Source organism: Passer domesticus, chromosome 1 (genome assembly GCF_036417665.1).
Source record: "Passer domesticus isolate bPasDom1 chromosome 1, bPasDom1.hap1, whole genome shotgun sequence".
NCBI lineage: Eukaryota > Metazoa > Chordata > Aves > Passeriformes > Passeridae > Passer > Passer domesticus.
Genome location: NC_087474.1, coordinates 160,606,474 through 160,626,784, shown reverse-complemented (window position 1 = coordinate 160,626,784; position 20,311 = coordinate 160,606,474). Strand labels below are relative to the sequence as shown.

Sequence of the window (20,311 nt, the reverse complement as noted above, 5' to 3'; positions counted from 1 at the left end):
CACGTGTATTTCCATGGACCCAAAGCCCTATGGATCCTGGAGTGTGTGTCCCCATGGACCCAAATCCCAATGGATTCACATGTGTTTTCATGGACCCAAATCCCAATGGATTCACATGTGTTTCACAAAGCCCTATGGATCCTGTGTGTGTTCCCATGGACCCAAATCCCTATGGATTCACAGGTGTTTCCATGGATCCAAATCCCTGTGGATTCACGTGTGTTTCCACTGTCCCAAAGCTCTATGGATCCTGGAGTGTGTGTCCCCATGGACCCAAATCCCAATGGACCTGTGTGTATCCTAATGGACCTGAATTCTAATGGGTTCACATGTCTTTCTATGGACCCAAATCCCTACGGATGCATGTGTGTTTCCATGGACCCAAATCCCTGTGGATTCGTGTGTGTTTCCATGGACCCAAAGCCTTAAGGATCCCTGAATCTGCATCCCCATGGACCCAAGTCCCTGTGTATCGGGGTGTGTGTCCCCATGGACCCATGTCCCTATGGATTCACATGTGTTTCCATGGACCCAAATCCCTATGGATCTGTTTGTGTCCTAATGGACCCAAATCCCAATGGATTCACACGTGTTTCCGTGAACCCATGTCCCTGTGTCCTTATAAACCCATGTGTGTGTCTCCATGGACCCAAATCCCTATGGATCCATGTGTGTTTGTGTGCCCATGGCCCCATGTCCCTGTGTCTCCGTGGATCCCTGTGTGTCCCCATGTCCTTATGTCCCTATGGATCCATGTGTGTGTTCCCAAGGACCCAAATCCCTATGGACCTGTGTCCCTCTGCCTCGTGTCCTCCCTCCCTGCCACACCACACCCCCAAGTGTCCCCACCGCTGCTGGGACAAGGGTGGCACACTGGATCTGGGACTACCAAGCCACCTCCCAGGGGACATCACCCACCCTGGGGACATTGAGGTGGCAGCAGGGCTGGGAGAGGACACCAGGTCACAGCAGCAGGGTATAAATATTGGCTAAATAGATTTATTTTCATACAAAGAATACACAGGTCCCCCCTGCTGGGACACCCCAACCCCAGGGGACACCCCAAGATGTCCCCAGCCATCGCTGGGCTGGCCACCACCTCAGCTGGCTTTACTGGCAGGATCTGTCCCCATTCCCAGAGTTTGGTGACAATTCTAGGTCACCTTGGGGACATCCCTGTCCCCTCTGGGGCCACCTTGCTGCCTGTGTTTACTCAGGGCACCCTGTCACAGGCCACTCTGCCTTGTGGGACAGCCCCAGACTTGGTCCCCTGCTCCCTTGGTCCCATGCTGGGACATCTCTGGACATTTTGGGGTCCCCCTTGTGCCCTAATACTGTGGCTGGTACAGACACTCCCTCCCCCCACGCCGTATGTACACGCTGGATAAAAGAAGAAAATACAGATATTTATAGCCAGGGAGCAAAACACCCCCCTAACCCCCCCAAAAGTGTCCCCTGTGTCCCCATCCTGGTGCCTCACCACCAGCCAGTCCTGATACCTGTGCCCTGGATGGAGGTGGCCCGGTCCTGCCCCATCCTGGGCCAGCTGGGCCCCTGTGCCTCAGTTTCCCCATCGGTCATGGGGCTGCCATGGGATGGTGGGACATTGAGAACGTTGGGTGAGGAAGAGCCACTGTGGCCACCTCGAGGGGACATGGATGCGACCTTGAGCCCCAGGGAACACGGGATGAAGCTGGAGGCACCTGGGATTGGAGCCAGAGCGTCCCACCTCCCGCCTCACCCCCGTCACAGGCACAGCTACCCAAGGCCCCCTTTCATCCCCGAATTTGTCACGCTGCTGTCACCCAGCCCTGGGCGTGGTGGGAGGTCCGGATGTGGCCACCCCACCTCCCTTTGTGGCAGGAGAGGAGGTGGCTGGGGGAGCTCCTCAGCTCGAGTCCCTCCAGCTCAGCTGCGTTTGGTGACCATCTGCCGGTCCCTCTTCTTCTTCTCCATCAACCTGGTGGGGAGCAGGGTGGTGGCCTTAGGGAGCATCCCCCAAGAGGGACCTCTCAAATCCAGAGGGAGGGGACAACTCACTTGCGGTTGCGGACTTCGGTGAGCTCCATGAGCCGCTCCTGGGCCGCCCGGAGCTCGTCCAGGCGCTGCTGGTAGCGGGAATCGCAGCCGTTGGTGCGCTCGTAGCTGGAGACCTGGCTGGAGAGCTCGCTGGCACGGTCCCGGAGCTGCTGGATGGACGAGTAGAGGTTCTCCTCATCTTCCTCCTGCTCCAAAAGAAGCGTGTGAGGCTGGTGTGGTGGGCAGGACACCCCAAAGAGATGGTTCCCGTTGTTCCAGGTTTCCCAAGCTGCCTGGGCCACCTGCCTTGGCGTTGATGATTTCGATGTGGATGAGGAGGGAGGCGAGCTCCAGGTCCTCGGTGTAGCTGTTCTTCAACGGCACCGACCGATAGCCTGGACACAACATGACAAGAGCTCAGAACCACAGCAAGGTCCGAGCCCCTCACCATGGCCAGGACCCCAGGGAGATAATGATGATGATTGCAGGGGGTTTGCACTAAAAGACTTTTAGAGGTCCCTTCCAACCCAAACCCTTCTGTGATTCCATAACTTAATGACAGAGGTCATGATGACGATGACAATGCAGGGGAGCTGGACTCAATAACTTTTGGAGGTCCCTTCCAACCCAAACCCTTCTGTGATTCCATGACTATGATGGAGATGATGACGATGATGGTTGAAGGGGATTTGGACTGGATGACCTTTAAAAGCCCCTTCCAACCCAAACCCTTCTGTGATTCCATGACTCAGTGATGGAGATCACGATGATGACAATTGCAGGAGGGTTGCCCTAGAAGATCTTTAAAAGTCCTTTCCAAACCAAACCCTTTTATGACTCCATGACTTAATCATGGAGGTCATGATGATGATAATGCTGGAGATCATGATGATTGCAGGGGGATTGGACAAGATGACATTTAAAAGCCCCTTCCAACCCAAACTCTTCTGTGAGTCCATGATTATGATGGAGATGATGATGATGATGATGGAAAGACCATACCTGTTTTGAGGCCCTTGACAGGGAAGGTGGCTTGTGCCAAGAAGTTGGGGTCACTGAACATGTCCTCCTCATACACCACGAAGCGGAGGAAGGCAAACTCGGGGTTGTTGATGTCAAAGACGAACTGCTTGAAGAGCCAGACGGGGTTGAAGCCATTGTCAGCTGTGGGAGAGAGCACAAAACCCAGCCCCATCACCCACATGTCCTCTCAAGAGGACGAAAGAGTCAGGGTTGTCCCTAAGGGTGGGGACATCACCCGTGTGGTCTCTCACCTACGACATCCGTCTTGTTCTTGCTGTTGTCATACTCGGAGCCGCAAACCTCCACCTCCACGAAGGGGCACACGATGCTCCTCCCATTCTTGGGCAGGTGCCGGGCACCGAGGATCTGTGGGAGAAAGGGGAGGAAGAAGAGGGTGAGGTCTGGCCACACTGGATGAAGAAGAACTCCCAAGAGAACCAAGCTCCATGAACCAAATATGTAGCTGGAACAAGTGAAAACCAACCCTGGCTGACCCAAAAATAAGGAAGGAGTTCCCATCTTGATGGTGACCACCTCAAGGTGGTCTTGGTGTCCTTGCACACTTGCCTGCAGCTGGACTGTGATGGGCTCCACAATCTTCAGGCTGTTCTTGTCGAAGGGGTCAAAGGTCTCGTCCCTCATGATGTCTGGCTGCAGGACGTAGCCGCTGCGGCCACCGAGCATGAAGAGCGCCTGGTTCAGCTGCATCGGTTTGTCTGTGGCCATGGGGACAGAGCAGATCTGAGCAGGGGGCTCAGGGACCTTCCCCAGGTCCTTGGTTAGAAGGTTCTACCCTGAAAACCCAACTAAGAGCCCCCAGCTTCTTATCTTCATGCAAGGACTGCATGAAGATATCTCATCAGGGCGAGGACAAAGACTTGAGAGCATCCAAACCCCCCTTGTCCCCACCAGGATAAGGACAAAGGTTGGAGAAATCTTTCAAACCATCCCTGCATTCCCGTCAGGATGAGACAGAGGTTGGAGAGCATCCAAACCACCTCCTGTGTCTCCACGAGAATGAGAACAAAGCTTGGAGAGATCATCCAAACCACCTCTTCTATCAGGATGAGGACAAAGCTTGGAAAGATCATCCAAACCACCTCCCGTGTTCCCATCAGGATGAGGAAAAGGTTGAAGAGCATACAAACCACTTGTATCCCCATGAGGATGGAGACAAAGGTTGGGTTGAGATCACCCAAACCACCTTCAACATGATGACCCAGGGTTGAGATCACCCAAACCACCTCCAACAAGACGACCCAGGGCAGACACATTGGAAATTGGAATTCTGAGACAACCTTCAGGGATGAGACCAACAACAACCCCAGGAGCAGGATTTACCGGGCGTCTGGAAGTTGAGGGCCACGAGTTGGCTCCCACAGATCCACATGGGCAGTGGGTCATAGTTGGAGGAGTCCAAGCGCTGTCCTTTGGGGTAGATGCGGCTCAGCTGGCGGCGGTTGTACTGCAGGAACTTCTTGCCCTTGCTGCGGTTGGCGTATTTCTCCGCCTTGGTCTCCGGGAAGGAGGACATATCCCGGTAACACGCCTTGTCCGTGCCAATCTCTGCAAGAACCAAGTGGATATCAGGGAAGGAACGAGACCTGCATAGTTCTTCCCACCCGTCTCTTTCCACGCTCCATGCCTTTATCCCACTTCTCTGGGACTTACTGTCCTCATCGAACGGCACCGGCCGGCAATACACGACCAGCTCTGAGAGCTCCAGGGCGATCTTCTTCCTCCGCTCCATGATCTTCCCCTCTTGCATCTGCACCAGGAAAAACAGGAGCTGCAAGTCTTCCCCCAGACTCTTCCTCTGGAGATATTAAGCACAATCTCCAAGAGAAAGGGACCATGCAGCCCCATCCTCTGCATCCCCTACCCTGGCGTCGGCGTTCTGCGTGGCCTCCCGGATCTTGGCCACCCACTCGCTGAGTTCCTCCTGCGTGTCTGCGGCCACATCCAGCGACTGGGCTGCATGGGACATCTGCTGGGAATGGATGGTGAAGACAAATGGTTTGGAGCTCCTCCCGTCTTTGGAGATAACTATAAGGACATCAGAGGGGGGCTTTACTCGAAGACATTCCCAACGGATGGCTCTGTGGAGCAAACGAAACCTCAGCGGTCCCGCTCCCAGGCCCCCACCAGCCCCTCCTGGAACCCCACCATCCATCAGGATCCTCCTCCTGTGAGGATCCCATTTTTTTCAATGCGTGGCTTCAGCTTTCCATGCTGAAACACGCCCTTGGAATCAAGGGAAAACATCCCCTGAATCATCTGGACATCCCAATCCCTCCAAATTACCCCCAAATCCATAAGTAGGGACACTCACCGACGTGGCAGGATGGGACATCAATGAAGCCCTTCAGGAAGTTCCCCAGGGGGCTGTTTTCTGATGACTGCAAGAGAGGAAGGAAGAGGTAAAATGAGGGAGGCCTGTGGGTTACAGGCAGCCACCACCCAGCCCTCCAAGACAGACAAATCTGAGGAAAAAAAGGGAAAAAACATGCAGGATCTGGATTGGAGCAACACCAGGAGAATCCCCCAGCCTCTGGATAAGGATCTGGGCTGGCACAAGGCTGGGAGCATCCTCCAGTATTCAGGCAAGGATCCAAGCTGGAGTGTGGCCAAGATTGTCACCCAGCCTCCAGAGAGAGATCAGGGCTGAGACAGGACTGGGAGCATCCTCCAGCTTCTAATAAATTGTCTAAGTGGGAGTGGGGCCAAACACCTCCCTCAGCCTCCAGATAAGACCTGGACTAGAGCAGGAGCACGAGCATCCCCCAGCCTCTGGGTAAGGGTCTGGGCTGGAGAGGACCAGGAGCATTCCTCAGCCACTGGATAAGGATCTGGGCTTGTACAAGACTTGGAATACTCTGCAGCTTCCAGTAAAGGAAGCTGGAGTGGGGCTGGGAGCATCCCACAGCCTCTGGATAAAGATATGGGCTGGAAAAGGACTGTGAGCATTTCCCAAGTCCCAGGAATAGGTGTAAGTTGGAGTAGGGCCAGGAACATTCCCCAGACTGTGGATAAGGGTCTAGGCTGGAGCAGAACCATGAGCATCCCCCAGCCTGTGGATAAGGATCCAAGGTGGAGCAGCATCGTGAGCATCTCCCAGCCTCAGGATAAGGGTCTGAATTTGGTCAAGGCTCTTGGGAGCCTCCAGTGGCCTCATTCCCAGGATCCCGGGGAGGTGGAACTCACAGCCTCATCCTGCTCCTGTGCCTGGGTGCCGACGATCTCCTCCACGTAGTTGGCCGGGAACCAGAGCTGCTTCTTGCCTCCGTAGTCCCCCCGCCACCTGCAAGGGGTGACAGGATCAAGGCGAGCGGACAGATTTTGGGGAGGGGGGGACAGGGATGTCCCTGCTGCATGCGGTGCCAGGGGGTGGTTGGAGAAAGGGTGGGGGGACAAAGAAGGAGGCTGAGTTAAAATGGGAATACCCAGGGTGTCCCCTCCATGTCCCGCCCACGGTGGCACCCAAGTGACCGCCCTCACCAGCCGCCGTCCTGCTTGTCCACGTTGTGGATGATGGCCTGCTTGCAGAATGACAGCTCGTCCTCCCGTTGTGCTTTGTAGTCATACAGAGCCTTCACCGTGCACTGGGGACACCGGGAAGAGGGACATGTGTGTCACCACCCAGCGCCTGGCCCCCCACTCAGCCCAGCCCCTTGAGCCCCATGGTGGAGTGTGGGGGATCCTGACCCCAAATCATGGCATCACAGGATGTTAAGGGTTGGAATAGACCTTAAAGGTCATCACATTCCAACCCATTCCACCTTCCACTAGAAGCTCCAAGCTATGTCCAGCCTGGCCTTGGGCACTTCCAGGGGGGCATCCACAATTTCTCTATTTTTGTGTCTTACCACACTCGTACAGTAAAAAATTTCTTCCTAATATCTAACCTGAATTTCCTCCATTTTGTATCCATTACTCCTTGACTTATCTGCAGTTCCTGACAAAAAGTCCCTCTCCAGCTTCCAAATTGCTCATGGCAGTGGGATGGGTTAGAAAGAACAGGAGGGCTGGAGGTGCCTGTGGTCCTACAGGATCACCACATTCAGAGCAGATCAGGTTCCTTTTTTGGGACCCTCAATGATTTCTCCTGGTGCACTGAAGGGTTAATCCTCTGATATTACCACATTCCCTGGGAAAAAACCCTGTGAGTTAAGTTTTCCTGTGTGGGGTCTTACCTTGCTGCAAAGGGATCATTAAGGCAGCAGCAGTGCTGGACCATGGGATTGCAGGATCACAGGAAAGGAACCTTAGGGCTCCAGTCCAGCCTCTTCCAGGATCAACTCCAAAATATATCCAGTCACAAAAACCCCCAAGGGTGGAGACTGGGTCAACTCCAAAAACAACCAAGTCCCAAAAACCTCTAAGGATGGAGACTGCACTACCTAGGAACTGACCCTAGACCTGCTCTTTAAGTGTTTCCCAGTGGAATTTCCTTGCTGTTAGGGCAAACTTCTGCCAGATCCCTGCTCCAGTCTGGAGTCTTTCCAGCCCTGTCTCCCACCACAATGTGACAATGCTGTCACTGGAGCTCAGACTGTCCCCAAGTGATGGTGATGCTGGCTGGGTCCAGCTCCAGCATCACTTGAGGGTCAAAGAAACGGAGCACAACTCAACCGTTTCTCTGGTCAGTGGTCACCCAGGAACCCCAGCACTCGAATTGCCATATCCCACCACCCACCACCTCCCCAGGACATCAGCTTGGCCCCTTACCCTGGCCATTGGCATCTTGTTGGCCTCTACGTAGAAGTGGGGGGTCCGCACCTCATACAGGGCTCCATAGTCCAGTTCCTGCAAGGAGAAATACCTGAGGGGGTCAGGTGGGAGTGGGCAGGGGCTGTGAGAGGATGAGAGGAGGTTAAGTGGGATCTGATATCCCCTTGCAACTTGTTGGAAAAGGGAGTTATGGTGGTGTTTTAATGCTGGGTGATGACAGCGGAACGAGCTTGGCTGGTTCTGGTTGGGCTCCAACCAAAATCCTGGAAGATGATGGCACAGAACCCCCACAGAGAGGGAGAACTCACAGTGGTGCCCATCTTCTCCAGGGTCTCCTCGTTGATGGGGTAGCGCAGCTTCATCTTGCGGTACAGCGGGTGCTTCTCGTAGTAGCTGATGAGGTCCACGAGGCTCTCGAACTCGGCCGAGCTGCCCAGCATGAAGAGCCGCCCTTCCTGCTGGATGCGGCAGTGCTTGATCTTCCCCTCCGCCCTGGGGCCACGAGAGATGGGAATGGGATGGGTGAGGGGTGGCCGAATCCCGGCTCCATGACTGGGATAGGCAGGTGATGTTTGGGAATCAAGGTGACCACCCCGAGGAGGTCACAGAGAGGGTTTCCCCTTCATGACACCATCACGTGTCCCACTGCAAAGCCCTGCCACATAGCTTGGGGTCATAACAGATAGGTTATCACAAATCCTCAGCTTGGCCAAGCCCAAGTGGCCTCATGGTGGCCACACTCACCGGAAGGAGATGGCGTAGGAGTTGGGCTCGCTGCGCTTCCGCACCAGGAATGCTCCATCCCGCGGGACCCGCATCAGCATGTGCTCGGCCTGGAGACGCGTCAAGCTGGCATGGTACCACCTGCCCAGGGAGAACATGGGGCTGGCATCGGCATCTCCACACCCTGCTGGGGCTGGAGGAGGCTGGTGGACCCTTGGGATTGAGGGGATGTGGATTGGAAAGATCCTCACTCTTTGCTCTCGTGGGCATTGGGTTGGGGGACGGGGTCGGTGAGGCGCATCTCGAACTCGTTGCAGCGCAGCGGCACCTCCCGGTAGTGGCAGATGAGGCTGTAGAGGCTGTCGAAGACCAGGTTGTCCGTCAGGTAGAACTTGGTGGCCCCAGCCTCCTGCCTCGAGTGGATCCTGCAGTGCTGCACCCGGCTGGACCTCCTGCCGTGGGGGTGGGAGAAAGCCAAGTCAGTCTGGGTCCACACCTCCACCACCCCACATTTGGGGTCTACGAGCTGCACAAAAAGGTGACATTTCCCCCAAAAAAGCCATTCCAGCCACCAAACCAGGCACTGACTGGAGGGTCACGCAGGGAGGGTGGGATCCTGCCCCCCTGCTGGAGCTCCTACCAGAAGGAGAGGGTGTAGTCGCCCACGAAGGTCTCGCTCTCGCGCACCAGGAAGGTGCCGTCCTTGCCGCCAGTCTCGGTGCAGTACTCGTGCAGCAGCTTCTCTGCAATCTGCCGCCCGTCACGGCCACCCCCGAGCTTGCCGTGGAACCACTTCTCCGTGAAGTGCAGCTCGTTGTTGTTGAACTCCTGCAAGTTCATCCCAAAGTGGGTGCTGTCACCCTGTCACCCTCCCCGCGGAGCTGTCGCCTCGCCCTGTGGGCGCGTCCTGCCCCTCACGCACCTCCTTCTGCTCCACCTCCTCTTCATCCTCGTTGAACTGGTAGCGGGATGTCTCCTCTGAGTAGTAAATCTTGTTGCTTGTCAGGACAAAATAATGAGGGCTCCATGTCTGGGAAGGAGGAAGAGCATTGGTGGGGTGAGGAAGAGGATGACATGGAGAGATGGAGCTTTGGGATGGGGTTTTTAATCTTTTTTTTCCCCCCTCACAGCATCACAGTGGTCTAGGAGAGCCCATCCCAAGCCCCAGTGTCTGACAGATCCCACTCAGCCCCTGAGGGCCTTCCTTACATGGTCGATGGGGTCTTCAAGGTAGAGAATTCCATTCTTGATGGAGTTGCTGATGTCATTCTCAGAGTAACTGGCGGTGGAGACCTCTTCATACAGGTTCCCTTCAACCAGTTTCTTGTGCTGGGGGACACCCAGGGAGGGGAGCTCAGTGATGGCCATGGGTCACACTGACCTCCCAACCCTCAGGATCAACCTCCCACAAGTGCCTTCCCACCATCCCTTGTTCCCCTTGACCATCTCTTGGTGTAGAACCCAACACAACCTGTGTCCCTCCTGCAAAGAGGGGTTTTGGGGTTTTGCCTGCTCCACACCTTGATTAGGATTTTCTTCTTGAGCTGGGTGGGCGAAGGCAACTCATCGGCATTGATGTCCACTGGCTTGGTGAGGAGCATGTCCCCAAAAACCTTCTTGAAGTGGCAGGCCATGTTCCTCTGCTGGACAATGCTGCAGTGGTCTTCGATGGAGAGGATGATGGGGAACCTGCAGCAGGCAGGTGGGAATGGTGGCCTCAGATGAAGGGGAGGGAGAGGTTCCCAGAATTCAGAGATCACTAGGGGAGCTGGGGCTTACTCAGAGGTGACGAAGGCGTGCTCCTTGATGGTGTGCAGCACATCCAGGAATTTGATCTTGGAGGTGAGTGTGTGGCCGTGGTAGATGATGGGGAGATCATCTGGGCCATCCCAGCAATCCACTGAGAAGGAAAACACCTTGGTTAATTCACATTTGCCACCAATTACGTGCTGGGAACCATTTTTTTGAGCGCCCAAATGACAGGGAAAGATACTCTGCCCTGGTGGCATGGGATGGGGGCAGGGAATGGTCTGTTTGATGGGACATGAGGGGTTCCAACATTCCTGTGAAGGGCTGGTGGGACTCACACTCAATACAGCGGCAGCCCATCCGCAGGCACCGGGCGTACGCCTCCAGGGAGGACTCACTGGAGAACTGGTCTCCTGTCAGGTACCTGCAGAGAGACAAGGATGATGGGATGCTCATGGATGTCCCTGAGGAACGCCCATGTGGGGAAAAAATCCTTACGTGTTGTGGGATGAGGAGATCCAGTACTGGGACAAGGGGTGGTTCATCTCCTCAGGCACCACACGCTCGTACTTAGCATCCATCACCATGTTTTCCTTGGAGAAGAGGTATGTGAGGAACTGGGGGATGGAGAAGCAGAGAGGTCAGAGCCTGATGGTGCCAGGGACATCCCTGGGGGACACTGTGTGGGGCCACCCACCTCATCCAGCTGGAAGGAGGGATCCGACGCTTCGTTGGAGCTCTCCTTGAGGTAGGAGCACATGTAGTCCCGCACCACGCCCACGTCACTGGCCCAGGATTCCTGGGATACAAACATGGCTGTTGTTAGCGGGGGGACTGGGCTGGAGCATCCCATGTGGGTTCCTTGGGCTGCAGAGTTCTCAGGGAAGCCCCACCTTCTGGTCATGCAGCAGGAACTTCTGGAAGTCGTAGAGGGACACTTGGCACAGCTCAGGGCGGTCCACATTCCTGGGATAAGGAGCAGCCACCAGTGAGGAGCAGGAGAAGGAATTTGGGTAGATCCCATGGCAGAGTTGAGGACATCAGTGCCCATCTGCAGCTCAGCTTCGCCATGACCCCCATTCCCACCAGTCCCTCCAACCCATGACTGGGAGAGGCCGGCAGCAGCTGGAATGTGCAGCGTTGTCCAAGGATACTGGGAGAAGGGCAGGGTGAAATGTCCCTACATCCCTGGCAGCTGCCCCATCTCCCATCCCTGCTCACCCCTTCTCCCATTCCTGCTCCTGTCCTTGCTTCCATCCCAGCTCCCATCGATTGCTCCCATCCCTTCTGCACACATATTCCCATCTCTTCTCCCATCCCTGCTCCCATCCCTGCTCCCATCCCCTCTCCCATCCCTTCTTCCATCCCCATTCCCATTCTCTGCTCTGCCCCACACCCTGGCTGTATTTCCCACTCTATGGATCCAACTCTTGGAATATTGATTGGGATGGGAGCTGGGATCTCACCGCAAGGGGAAGGAGAGTTCCAGCTGCTCAATGACCTGGAAGGCAGAGAAGGGATCCAGGCTTAGCTGGAGTGGGACACATCCCACCAGGAGGGGGACATTTTGGAGGCCAAACCACGGATCTTACCGACTTCTGGGCATCAAACATCAGGTTTTTGTAGAACTGGATGAAGTGGGAGAAAGTCATCTCATTCCTGGCTTCCACTTCCTGTGGGAGACGGGGCTGGATGAGAGTGGGGCCACTCGATCGGAACCGGGGACACCACGGTGGCCCCAGCCCATGTGGGGCAGGTTGAAGAGCATCTCCCTCACAGCTGGGGTGTCCAGAAGGTCCTTACCACGAGTTTATCCCGCAGGAATCTCATGTTGGGAACACGGTAGTTGACCTGGGGCAGCATCGCCTTCAGGTCCTTCACTGTGATGCTGCCAGAGGGAAAACCGGAGTCAGTGAGATCCCTGGATGAGTCTCAGCTCCCAGCACCAAAGGTCCCACCCCAAATCTTGGTTCCTGGCAGAGGGATCCTACCCTCCTGGCCTGTGAATCCCTGCAGTGGCACAGGACCCAGGGGAATTGTGGATGTCTCATTCTGGGAGGTGTCCAAGGCCAGGCTGGATGGGGCTCGGAGCAACCTGGTCTAGTGGAAGCTGGAACTAGGTGATTTTTAATGTCTTTTCCAACCCAAACCATTCCATGATTCCATGTTTCTGAGATTAATTACATAGTGTCTGGCATGAGTGTGAGCAGAGGGACAAGGAGAGGAAGTGCATCCAAGAACCAACTGGGCACTCCTAAGACATCATCCTACTTGGAGGTGATGCCCATTCCCATTCCCATAATAATTCAAGTCCAAATTCCCTTGGTTTGGGAAGATAATTGTGGGCTGCTTTAACGGCCTGGCCCCTCTGGCACTGGTGAGAAGTGGCATTGGGATAGGTCTCAGTGGTCCTCACATTCACAAGGATGTGACCTGCACTCAATCTCTGATTTTTGCTGCCTTCAGGCATCCCAAAAACCCTGGTGCTCCCACAAACCTCACCCCTAGCCTGGCTCAGCCTGCAGATTTGGGGTGCAACAGGGGGAATATGGTTCTGTCCAGCTGAACCCACTGTGCTGGTGGCTCACCTGCCTTCCCTGGCCCGATCCATCCCATCAAACTGCTTCCGTAGCCACCTGGGAAGGAAAGGATGGACAGACAGTGCTCAATCCCAAAGAGGCCCAAGCCCAGGGTAGGTTTTCTTCCCAAAACAGGGATCGGGAAATGGGATCTGCTGGTCCTTCCTCACCTCTCGATCTGCAGTGGGGTCTGGGCTCTCTGGGTGTCAGCCACCAGCCAGTTGAGCCCCGTTATCCATAGGTTGATGTCCTCCTCGCAGAAAGCTGTTGGAGGAGGAGGAGGGCGATGAGGCTGGGATGGGGATGATGGGATTTTGGGAAGCGGGTGGGACCCCAAGGATGGACACAGGGAATGGGAAGGGACCCAACACACCAGCCACGCTGAGCGTCCTCAGCCTGAAATCCATCCCGTAGAGGATGATGAAGCACATGGTGAAGTCCAGCTTGCGAGCGTCCTCGGGGTAGCGCTCGAAATCCCGGGAATTCTTCCCCAGGCGGATCTCCTTGATCTCCCGAATGTCGACTGCGGGGAGAGAGGAACATGAAACTGTCCCCTGCCACCACAGCCTCGTGTGAGTGGCTCAGGGAAGTGGGAATTCCAGGAGAACATCTGTCCTCTGGAGAGCCTTTTTCCCAGGATGGGTGTGTGATGGAATTATGGGTGCTGTGGCCACGTGTCTCTGAGGGTGACATGTCCCCAGTGTCCTCCAGTGATGTGCAATGGCACCATGGGTGTGGCATGTCCATTCAGGGAACTGTTCCCAGGATGGGATGTCCCTGTGGCACTGTGTGCTGGAGTGGGATGGCACCAGGGATCTTGTGTCCTTCAGGGATGTGTGTCCCAGGATGTCACCAAGATGGGGTGTCCTAGTATGTCCCCAGGATGGGGTGTCCCTGCAGTGCTGCTGCAGCTGAGTGCACCACCATGGATGCCATGGCCACGTGTCCGCCAGGGAATCACGTCCCCAGCATGGGGTGTCTCCATGGCACTCCTGGGCCACAGCCACGTGTCCTCCAGGGATCTGTGTCCCAGGATGTCCCCAGGATGAGGTCCCTGCAATGCTCCTGCAGCTGAGTGACAGCACCACGGATGCCACGGAAAAGTCTCATCCAGGGATCTGTGTCCCAAGGACAAGGTGCCCCTGCTGCCTTGCTTCCGTGTGCCTGGTGGCCCCCATCCCTGTGTGTCCTCCAGGAACTTGTGTCCCAAGGACGTGGCATCCCGACAGCGCTGCCCACTCTTTTCCCAGCTTTGTGGCTGCCAGGCATCTTCCAGGCTCATCCCACCCCATCCCAACCAGCAAATCTCCAGCCACCTTGTCCTCCCCAAGCCAGACCCTGCGCTGGGATAGGCTGAGCTCGTGTTTTCCTTGGAGAACTCTTCCCAAAAGTGGCAATTTGGAGCCCAGGCAGCCGGGACCGCAGGGCGTTGCTTTCCTGCTGCTCTGCTCCCTCATTATCCCGCTAAATAAAGCTCCAACAGCGGCGGCAGGGCCGGGTTTCCGGACCACGCTCTTCCTCACTGCTACTCCACCAAGGGACATTTCCAATTTTCCCAGTGGACGCATCCCACTGGGAGCAAGAATAATAACATAATATTAGGAACAACACACAAAATTGTTCTTGATTCCACAAGCATTACCCCCCCGGCGGGTTTGTCCCTCTGGGAATGAGCCACCGACAGTGGAAAGGGCTTTGTGTGACCCAGGGTGGCCAGAGCACCTCGCCAGGGGTATTGTCCTGCCGAGGAAATGGGTCATTTCCCGGAGAATTTCCAGCCCGGCTGCGTTTCCGATGTGGTGGTGGGGAAGGCTGCAGACGTGCCTTGGTGGAAACCCTCAGCCGAATCCAAAGGGGAAAGAAAAGCTGAATGCAGGGAGGAATAAGGGATGGGGGGAGGAATCGGTCTGATTAAGCAAGAAAAGAGGGGAAGAATAGTTTTTCTTGGCGGAAAAGCACCAGAAAACAGTGGAGGCTTTATCCAGCCTTCCTTTGCTGGGTGAGCACAAGCCAAATTTCACAGAGCAGGGTGGGATTTTAGCACAAGTGACACACAGGAGCTCTCCACCCCACCACGAGCTTTGTTTTTGGACCAGATCTCAAGGAATGAAACTGTGTTGTCACCTCATGGCTCCCGTGGCTCAGAGCAAAGTCCCTTCCATAAGAAGAGGCAGATTTTGGGGATAAAAATGGGTTTATAGGTTAAAAAGCAGCCACTGAACCCCAAACCTGCCCATCCACAGGGTGCCAGGGAGCGGTGAGAAGTCAGTGGCGACCAAGGCTTTGCTAACAAGTTGCAATGCTGCTACTCCTTGGATTTAACTCCTCCGGGATCTGGTGTGGCACCTGATCTCTGGGAGCTGTTCCTGATTCCAGGAATGGTTTGTGTTGGAAGGCTCATCTCATTCCAAGGTGCCATAGGTAGGGACACCTTCCACTATCCCAGGCTGCTCCAAGCACCATCCAACCTGGCCTTGGACACTTCCAGGGATCCAGCAGCAGCCACAACTACTCTGGAAATTCCATTCCATCACCTTAGCACCCTCACAGGGAATAATTCCTTCTCAATGTCCCATCTATCCCTGCCCTCTGGCAGTGGGAAGTTATTTCCTGTGTCCTGGCACTCCACCCCTTGTCCCAAGTCCCTCTCCAGGTCTTCTGGAGCCTCTTCAGGCATTGGAAGGGGCTCCGAGGTCTCCCTGGAGCCTTCTCTTCTCCAGGTTGGACATGCCCAGCTCTCCCAGCCTGGCTCCAGAGCAGAGGGGCTCCATCCCTTGGAGCATCTCCATGGCCTCCTATGGATTCACTCCAGCATCTCCATCCTGCTGTTGGACCCCAGAGCCAGAGGCAGCTCTGCAGGCGGGGTCTCACCTGAGCAGGGCAGAGGGGCAGAATTCCCATTTTCCTGCTGTGGGATGAACTGAGGACAGGCATGGGGAATTCCTGGGCTGCCGGCAGCAGTTTTTCATCCACCAACACCCCGAAATCCTTCTCCCCCAGGGCACACAGCCCATTCCCATGGAAAACCAGGGGGAAAGGGAGCGGCGAGGGGCTGCACAATACACCCGAGCAGCAGCTTCCTGGAAACCACATCTGCAGCGGATTTGCCTCGATCCTGTCAGAACTCTGTCTCCAAACTCCTCCCCGCATTGTCTCCATTGTCCTGGGCGATTTAAAACACTCTGGAAGTCGGTTCCAGCTGCGAAAATCTCTTTTCTTTTCTAATGCAAAGCGAGCAGTGTGGTGCAAAAAAAAAAAAAGATTTGGAATGGTGGGGAGATGATGGAGGAGCAGGTTCTGCCCAGTGGGATTTCAGGGAGGCTGAGAGGCTGGGAGATTTTTTTCAGGCATTAGGAGGGAAGCAAAGGGGTTGGAAGGAATGGTTGTGCTGGGAATTCCTGCTGGCCTGGGCACCGGGGTCATCCCTTTTTGCAGGATGTGGCAGCTCAGACCCTCCTGGACAGGGGAAATTGGAAGACTGTATCCTGCCTGGAATAAAGTATTTCTTCCTTGTCCAACAGTGATAAATCCCAACTGGATTTTCTCCTCCCAAAAAAGTCCTAATTCCAGTTATTTGCCATTAACAAGGCTAGAGGTGTCGTCAAACCACCTTTCCAAAATCTGCTTGGATTTTTCACACTGCCTTCACCCCCCTTTCCTTTAATTTCTCGTGGAGATCCTTTTTTTGGGGCTGTTTTCCACCAGATTCCTTGTGCTGGGAACTGGGGTCTGCTGAGGGCAACGAGCTGGAAGCCCTCCAGGATGAGGTTAATTTTGGAGGCCGTGCTCCAGGCATTCCCAGGCATGGACACGATCCCAGGCATGGACACACGGACACGTGTCCAGGGGCTGCTTAACAAAGCGTGTAATTATCCCGGGGGTCCAGGGGAGAGCCAGGATCCGTGTCCTGGCCCTGACAGTTCCTAACAGAGACATCAGCACTTCCCACTAATCCCTCTCCAAGGAGGATCCTGGCTTGAAAGGGGGGATTTAAAATGGTCTGGGCAGGCGTGAGGTCTGGGAGATCCCGACACTTCCATAAAATCACAGAGAGTGGGAAGAAAGGGATGGACCAGGGGGTGAGGATGCTCCAGCCCAGCACCAGGACAGGGATTTCTCCCACTCCAGACAAGGAAAAGTGAATGGTGGGATGGGATGGCAGGATTGCACATTTCCAGAAGGATTTTCCTCCTTTTTTCATCCTTCTGGATGACCTACTCATTCCCATGGAGGAGACTGGGCTGTTGTATGGGAAAAGACAGCTCCTAAGGCTCCAGAGGGGAAACTGAGGCACAGCACCTGTGCAACCTGAGATCCTAACCTGGCAGTGCACAGCGCTTCCAGAAAAAAACAAGGAGCTGGAAATGCATTATTTCCATGACTGGATAACAAGTTCTTCTCCATGAAGACCTAAAATACTTCTCCAAAACTGGGTGCCCTTCCTCCCATCACCTTCTGCTCCCACAGATCTGCTCCGGTATCCGGAAAATCCGGACAGGCACGGATCCTGCTCATGCCTGTGCTCAGCTCTGAGTGCCACCCTCCTTCTCCTGGCCCAAAGCTGGAATTCCACCTCGGGATCAGCACCTCCAAGCAGGAGCTGGAGATTCCAGGGGATTTTGCTGGAGGTGGTGATTTTTAGGGGGGGTCATTGGTGATTTTGGAGAAGGCTCTCCAGGAAAAAGGCACCTCCCAAACCTCTGGGGTGGGTTTTGCCATCACCCAGGTGAGGTGATATCCCAAAACTGAGCTCCTTCCCTGCAAAGGGATGTGGGATGATGGTGTAGCTCCATGGCACCCCAATCCCAGCTTCCTTCTACTGGATTCTTTTAGCTCAATTAAAGCTTTGAGGTAATGAGCACCAAGACAATTCCCACTGCTGAGAGAACATCCCAACAAGCTCCTAACCACCAGTGAATCCACATAGAAGGGTGATTTTTAGGGACGCTCCAGTGGCGTTTTGGGGTTAAAAAAGCACCATGAGCAGGAACAGGGATGGCCATTTTTCCCGCTCCTCGCCAGGAGGGATATAAATTCCCAGGGATGAAAGAGAAGCAGCTTGATCCCACAGAACAACTTCCAAGGTGGGGTGGAGGAGGTGAGGGATGCTCAGGCCAGCAGCTCCTGCTTTTTATGGGAATCACCCCATGGTCAGGCACCCTGATACTCCATGGGGGTGAATATCCCACTGTGGTAGGACATTTCATGGGGGGGGAATATCCCACTGTGGTAGGACATCCCACCACAGCCAGGAACCCCACAACCAGTTACCCCACCACAGTGGAACCTCCACAAACCCCACAGGCAGTTTCCCCAGGGTAGGTCATCCCAACACAACCAGAAATCCCACAAAACCAGTTACCCCACCACTGTAGGACACCCCAAACACAGTCAGGCACCCCACAAACAGTTACCCCATCATGTCTGGGAAACCCAGCACGCCCAGAAACTCCCCCAGCACACCCCAACAGACCCAGGCACCCCACAACCGATTACCCCACCACTGCAGGACATGCCACAAAACCCAGGCACCCCAACACATCCAGGCACCCCACAATCAGCTTCCCCCACTACAGAAGGACATCCCAACACATCCAGGCACCCCACAACCACTTACCCCACTGTGGCAGGGCGCCCCCAGCCAGTCACCCCAATACAGCTCAGCATCCCACCAGCACATCCCCAGCCCCCCAACACCGCTGCCACTGATACTCCTCTGTCCCCCTCAATCCTCCCTGTTGCCCTCAATCCTCACTGTCCCCCCCAATCCTTCCTGTCCCTTCAATCCTCTCTGTCCCCCTCAATCCTCCCTGTCCCCTCAATCCTCCGTCTCTCCCAATCCTCCCTGTCCCTTCAATCCTCACTGTCCCCCCTCAATCCTTCCTGTTCCTTCAATTCTCTCTGTCCCCCTCAATCCTCCCTGTCCCTTCAATCCTCACTGTCCCCCCTCAATCCTTCCTGTTCCTTCAATTCTCTCTGTCCCCCTCAATCCTCCCTGTCCCCCTCAATCCCTCCTGTCTTCCCAATCCTCCCTGTCCCCCCTCAATCCTCCCTGTCCCCTCAATCCTCCCTGTCCCCCCTCAATCCTCCCTGTTCCCCTCAATGCTCCCTGTCCTCCCAATCTTTCCTGTCCCCCTCAATCCTCCCTGTCCCCTCAATCCTCCCTGTCTCTCCCAATCCTCCCTGTCCCCTCAATCCTCCCTGTCCTCCCCAATCCTCCCTGTCCCCTCAATCCTCCCTGTCCCCTCAATCCTCCCTGTCCTCCCCAATCCTCCCTGTTCCCCTCAATGCTCCCTGTCCTCCCAATCTTTCCTGTCCCCCTCAATCCTCCCTGTCCCCTCAATCCTCCCTATCCCCCCTCAATCCTCCCTGTTCCCCTCAATGCTCCCTGTCCTCCCAATCTTTCCTGTCCCCCTCAATCCTCCCTGTCCCCCCTCAATCCTCCCTGTCTCTCCCAATCCTCCCTGTCCCCCCAATCCTCCCTGTCCCCTCAATCCTCCCTGTCCCCCCGATACTCACTGTCCCCCTCCACCTTCTCGGGCGTCCTGCTCCAGATGATCTGGCGAGTCTCCAGCTTCACCTGGAAGGTCCTTCTCTCCGGCCTCTGCGACTTCTTCTGGTAGAACAAGGTGAGGACGGTGCCCATCTCCAGGCAGCGCAGGATCCTGCCCATGTCCCCCGGCTCCATCCTGGTGTCCTCCAAGAAGCCATTGACGCTGTTGAGCCTGGCCATGGACATCTTCACTGCTCGGCCATCGCCCGGCGGAGCCGCTCGGCCGGGATTGTCTCATGCAGGAGGGGACGGAACCAAAGGGCCGAAAGCTTCCCCTGGGGATTTTCTGGGATCGCCCCGGGCGTGGGTTTCCTCTACGGAGGAGCGGAGCAGGGCCAGGACACGCAGCCGGGATTGGAGAGAGAGGGGAGGAAAAGGCCGGGCTGGAGGTGCCGTGACCTTCGTGTCACCAAGGCTGGATCCGGCGGGGGGGAAAAGACAACGCCGGCCTTGCTCGCGGATGGGTTTTTGGATGTGGGGAGGAAAAAATCCAGCCCCGCAATAAAAAATAAAAAAATTTTTTAAAAAAAGCCAAGTCACCCCAAAAGTGATGGTGGTGAGGTGGCAAAAATCCTCCTCCCTCTCCCCGGCCTCCGGGCCGAGCGGGGCCGGGGTTGGGAATGGGGCTGGGAATGGGGTGTGGAGAGAGGCGCTGGGGAAGGTTCGGGGAGCAGCGGGGAGGGATGTGGGATGCGGGGCTGGGGTGGTCGGTGGTGGGTGGGTGGGTGGGATTGGGGGGGGAAGGGGAGGGGGTTCCCACCGCCCGCCCGCCCGCCGCCCCCTTTTTTTTTTTTCCCCCTTTTTTTTCCCCCCCCTCTCCTGCTGCTCCTTAATTTCGGGCTGATGAAATGGACGCCCGGAGGAAACTGCAATCACACATGGCCGGAAAGAGATCAGAAAGGAATTTAAAAAAAAAAAAAAAAATCTTGGAGAA

General features: G+C 55.6%; 1 protein-coding gene across 1 annotated transcript; it reads right to left on the bottom strand.

Annotated features, from left to right (window-relative positions):
- Positions 1–979: 979 nt before the first annotated feature.
- Positions 980–20,100, bottom strand: LOC135286311 (1-phosphatidylinositol 4,5-bisphosphate phosphodiesterase gamma-1-like). Its single transcript, XM_064399429.1, has 32 exons — positions 19,344–20,100; positions 13,198–13,347; positions 12,995–13,088; positions 12,834–12,881; positions 12,049–12,133; positions 11,838–11,918; positions 11,712–11,746; positions 11,139–11,211; positions 10,943–11,044; positions 10,744–10,862; positions 10,584–10,669; positions 10,276–10,396; positions 10,017–10,185; positions 9,706–9,825; positions 9,419–9,526; positions 9,137–9,324; positions 8,748–8,948; positions 8,518–8,637; positions 8,082–8,265; positions 7,771–7,848; positions 6,541–6,644; positions 6,247–6,343; positions 5,375–5,441; positions 4,925–5,088; positions 4,714–4,810; positions 4,384–4,608; positions 3,610–3,758; positions 3,294–3,408; positions 3,022–3,183; positions 2,326–2,414; positions 2,041–2,225; positions 980–1,960 (listed from the first exon to the last, which is right to left on the bottom strand). Exons 1-32 carry the CDS (start codon positions 19,561–19,563, stop codon positions 1,909–1,911), a joined length of 3,888 nt encoding a protein of 1,295 aa, XP_064255499.1. The 5' UTR covers positions 19,564–20,100; the 3' UTR covers positions 980–1,908.
- Positions 20,101–20,311: the final 211 nt, after the last annotated feature.